The sequence below is a fragment of the Lipotes vexillifer genome, unplaced genomic scaffold (assembly GCF_000442215.2).
Source record: "Lipotes vexillifer unplaced genomic scaffold, Lipotes_vexillifer_v1.1 scaffold1002, whole genome shotgun sequence".
Lineage (NCBI taxonomy): Eukaryota > Metazoa > Chordata > Mammalia > Artiodactyla > Lipotidae > Lipotes > Lipotes vexillifer.
Window position 1 is genome coordinate 680,248 of NW_006796766.1, and position 5,059 is coordinate 685,306.

Consider the following 5,059-nt stretch of genomic DNA (forward strand, 5'->3'; position numbering starts at 1 on the left):
AAAAAAGTTTTATGACTCTTCATAATTTATGTTTCGAAGGCACTAAAAAGGTATCAAATGTTCTTCTTTTATTTTCCTTAAAGTCTTGAACTTTACTGATTTTGACACCATTATACAATCTTAGCTTTTCACGAGATGGCAATTACTATTCATGACATTTACCAAGTTCAAAGTCTAAAAAAGGAAAATGGGGGCTTCCCTGGTGGCGCAGTGGTTGAGAATCCGCCTGCCGATGCAGGGGACACAGGTTCGTGCCCCCGTCTGGGAAGATCCCACATGCCGCGGAGCGGCTGTGCCCTGTGAGCCATGGCCGCTGAGCCTGCGCGTCCGGAGCCTGTGCTCTGCAACGGGAGAGGCCACGGCAGTGAGAGGCCCACGTACCGCAAAAAAATAAAATAAAAATTAAAAAAAAAATAAATAAAATAAAAAAGGAAAATGGTTCACTTTATAAACAGCAATTTCATGAAAAGATGGCTTTTCCAGTGATTAAAATATCAGGATTATTTAACCGTTTGAGACTTGAATGAGAAAAATATGTACTTTAATCACACCTCCTAAGTTTGGCCCAACTGTGATTCTGCCTAACTTGCTTGCTACAGATTCAACATTTCAAAAGGTAAAACTTTTGAAGTTACTAATATATTACTTAATATATTTTGCTTGCTAGAGATTCAACAATTGCTTGCTACAGATTCAACATTTCAAAAGGTAAAACTATTGAAGTTACTAATATATTACTTAATATAAAAGATTAACTTACAACATTGTCAGCCCAATCTGCTAGTACTGTTGAGATATAGTTCACAGCATTAAGAATTGCACAATATCGAAAGCCAAGGGAAGCTCTAGTCTCTTCTTTCATCACCTGAGTTAATCGTATCCTAAAATCATCTACTAAGTCCTTCTGTAACTCCAGGAACTGCAGCTTTCTGGAAGCTGTGGGAAGATTTTTATATCTGTCTGTGGAGAAAGTTAACAAGACATATGAAGGTTTATGGTACCATCCATGACATAGTTATAGGTTTTTCCTACTGACTGGCTTTGGTGCATTTGTCAAAAATCGATTGACCATTCAAGTGTGGATCTATTTCTAAACTCTCTAAGTAACGTGGGTTTCCCAGGTATTGGTATTTGTCAAAACTCATTGATCTGTATACCAAATAAAGATCTATGCATTTCACTGTATATAAGTTATGCTTCTAACACATTGTAAATTAACTATACTGCAATTTTAAAAGTTATGCCTCAATATTTTAAAAAGGCATATGAGAAAGTTATATACCAAAATTATTCTATTTCTTCAAGAAATAAATGACATTTTTTAAAAAAGGAAGGAGGAACTAGGATAGGTTAAAAGAGATACATAGTTAAGGATTTATAGGTGAAATGCTAAGATGTCTGAAATGTTCTTTAAAATACTTCAGGGGAAAAAATTCTGGATTTTGGGGGGAGAAAAACACATAATAGAAAAGTGATAGTTTTAAACCTTAGTAACAGATACCTGAGGGTTTGTTATGCTACTTTTATATATATTAGAAAATTTCCATAATAAAAAAATTTTTTTCATCAGTTTTGCTAAATTTTTTTGTATTTTAGTGTTTTTCATATCTTTCTTACAGTTAGAATATAGAATTTACTGACTGGCCTGGAATGACACCTCTTCAGGTTACTAGACAGGCCCAAGCAATGGACAAGACACTGGAGGATAGTGGCAGTGAGGGCTCAGTGGCACCTGGAGAACCAGCAGGCCTGCAGTGCCCTGGGGCAACATGGATGGCTGCAGACCAACCAGGGCTAGAGGCGGCTGGGCCACCCTCCAGCCAGAACATTCTTGCACCGTAAGAAGAGGTCCTATTACTATTCCAATCCCTAAAGTTACTTTATTATTTTACTGTTCTACAATCTTTGATATATCGAGGTGAAGAAAATAATATATAAAATTTAGGTCAATCACCATTTACTGAAGACACTCAAAAAGTTGAAAGGCAAGAGATTTCAGGTAATAAAATTAAATTCTTATTTGTTTTTATGTAACGATTCAGGAATTTTCCCCTCATGGAAACTAATGTTTAAGATCCTATTTAGATTACTAAAAATCTAAAAGCTGGAATGCTGTGCTAGAGTTCTGCCAAAATAGAAACTGAATTTGAAGATATTACAATAACCACTATATATTTTGTCAAACAACTTGAAAAGTACCATGTGAAGAATCAGTACTTTCATTTACTTTTTACAATTTTATGTATTGAAGTATAGTTGATTTACAATGTTGTATTTAATTTCTGTTATACAGCAAAGTGACTCAGTTATACATATATACATTCTTTTTCATATTCTTTTCCATTATGGTTTATCACATAATGGACTCCATCCCTCCACCCCACCCAACCCCTTGGCAACCACAAGTCTGTTAAGAGTCAGTACTTTAAAAAAAAACAAAGTTATATCTTAAAAGACTACACTTACCAGTTATAACCAAGAGTAGTGTCATAAACGTCTCTGCACAGTCTGGAACTTTCATCTCATCCACATCAGTGATATCCTTATATTGGGATATCCAGGCAGCTTCTGACGAGAGCATTGAGTCCATTTTTTGAAGAGCAACTGATAAGCAGGAAAAAGGATTATGTCAAACAACTAGTTACAGATTGTTACATTACAAATTTCTAATCTTTCAACTCATAATCTCTTAGGAATGGTAACTTTTCATGAAAAAATAAATCTATAACCTCGTATTAGTTGTACTATATTTAACGTGCTCTATTCTAGGGTTAAATACGATATTTTACTTCTCCCTGCCGTACCTACCCAAAATCTTCAAAATAGTTACACTCACTAAACAAGCCACATCCAATATGATTCCAGCAAGAACAGAAATACCATACGTAAAATCTATAAAACAGTTAACTATATACTGTACTGGCTTGAATATTCTACCCTAGAAACCTGTAGAGTGCAATTCTGGGAAAAACTGAAGCTTGATGGGAAGAAAAGAAAATAAGATGATCTCTGAAGGCAACTTGGTAAACCCTAACCAAGAAAAATATAGATGGCTCTAGTTTCTACCCAGAACTGGAGAAAATTTATATACGCAAAAAGAGGCATCTCTCCCCACCCCACAGCCACGTGAGCACTTACATTTTCTCTCCACAGTCAACCATCTCTGAAAACAGGTCTCTTCTGACAGAATATGCATACAATTAGCAAAAGTGCTGGGATAGCCATGAACGCTGTGTAGTTCTCTTTCAAACAAAAGCACCTCATCCACCAAATGACAGAAGAGACTGTCATCATAGAGCAGACAAGGAATATCAGCAGCTAACTTTTCAAGAACCAGCATCATAAGGCCCCGAGAAAATTCAAGCTAAAAAAATATACATAAGCATAAGGTAATGAAAATGACAAGTTATTCATGGACACCTACAACTCTAAAACTGAAATGCTTTGGACAAAGTCTCTTACCCTTGCATTTACCGAAGAGCCTACTTTGTCTAATATTGGCTGAATCTTCTCATCCAGAAACTGAGTGTGGTTCCCAATCCACATAAGTACCTGAGCCAAGTACCATTCGGGCTAAGGAAGGAGGTAAACAGTTTGAATTCTTAAGTCATTCCAACTGGAAAGTTACAGTTAAATGTCTCTACTTAATTGTAGACACACAGTACTTACAAAAATTAGTTGAAAATTCCTATATGTAAGAGCACAATTTCTACTCTGAACTTTAAATTCATGCAAGGCTTAATAATCAAATGTTTCCCAATGTACTCCCAATAAATTTCAATAATGTGGCTTATATCAGTAAACTCAATATTTACAATGCCATAAATATTTAAAACCTAGTACTTTAGAAATATGTAAAGTATAAATATTATTTTTTTTTGAAATAACATTCCAAAATAATTTTTAAATATGACCGTCTTCTGTTTTGTTCTTTTTTTCAAAAGCTAAATTAAGAAAAAGATTTGGCTGGTCTGCATTACAAGAAATACAAATGCTTTAAAACAGGTATAATTATAGAAGAGTAATATTAAGTATGCAGCTTTTTAAACTGTCCCTAGAGATGATTCTATAAACCTTCCAAGTTTTGTTGGACAGGAATTCTAAAACATTTACTGAAAGGTAAAACCCTGCTGTGTGCCAGATGCTGGGAATACAGAAATGAAAAAGGGGCAGTAGCTATTGTCGGGGGCTGCATAGTTCAAGCTTGATGTCAGAGTACTAGGACCACTGGAACCACACTTCAGGAAGCAACAATATAACTCACAATTTTCTTACTTCATATGATCACTGCCTCTCTACAGTTTAGGTTTATTGTTTTGTCTCACTTACACTTACTAATAGGTTCTACTCTTCTTTCCACCAACACCCCATCCAAAAAAGGAGGAGACCCATGAAGTACAAAAGAACAAGCTGAATTTAAGAACCAGAAATCCATTGTCACTATACTCCCTTCCTATACAGATGTAACTGCCTATCCCTTGATTCCTTTAATATTCTATAAAGCCTATAAACTCATTTATAGATGACACATACAATGCCTGGTATAATCTGGCATTTAATAACTGACTTCAAAACACTGAGAAATTAAGAATATATATTTTAAAAATAAAACATGTCCCTATTACAAAAAAAAACCCCACCGAATCCCTCTGCTACTTGCACTGCATTCGACGTAGCAAGACTCAAGGATAAATAGTATCCACCCCCTAGCAACTCCCAAGGTTATAATTCTCAACAAATTCAATCAAATTTCATTGAAAACAGTTGTCAGTGATTGTTTTTCTGATCAAATTAAAGAAAAAAATCTCAACAGTATGCCCAATACACATGGGTATAGTCCCTCAACTAAAATGTTGGTGATAATTTCCTCAAAGCCATTCCTGTCACTTATCCCCATACTCTGTCTTGCACAGCTACAAATCATTTTAGCATCAGCACTTGTACTCAAAAACTAATGCTCTACTATCTTTTTTTTTTTTTTTTTTTTTTTTGGGTATAGTTGCTTTACAATGTTGTGTTAGTTTCTGCTGTACAATGAAGTGAATCAGCTATAGGTATA

At 35.0% G+C, this 5,059-nt stretch overlaps 1 protein-coding gene across 1 annotated transcript in view; it reads right to left on the reverse strand.

Annotated features, from left to right (window-relative positions):
• RINT1 (RAD50 interactor 1) overlaps window positions 1-5,059 on the reverse strand; it is a 29,034-nt gene that overhangs the window by 7,931 nt on the left and 16,044 nt on the right. Inside the window, exons 8-11 of the mRNA XM_007468980.1 lie at window positions 3,463-3,573; window positions 3,139-3,364; window positions 2,467-2,604; window positions 761-960 (exon numbers count right to left, since the gene is read on the reverse strand). Coding sequence (XP_007469042.1) covers window positions 761-960; window positions 2,467-2,604; window positions 3,139-3,364; window positions 3,463-3,573 — 675 coding nt within the window. The remainder of the gene's footprint in view (window positions 1-760; window positions 961-2,466; window positions 2,605-3,138; window positions 3,365-3,462; window positions 3,574-5,059) is intronic.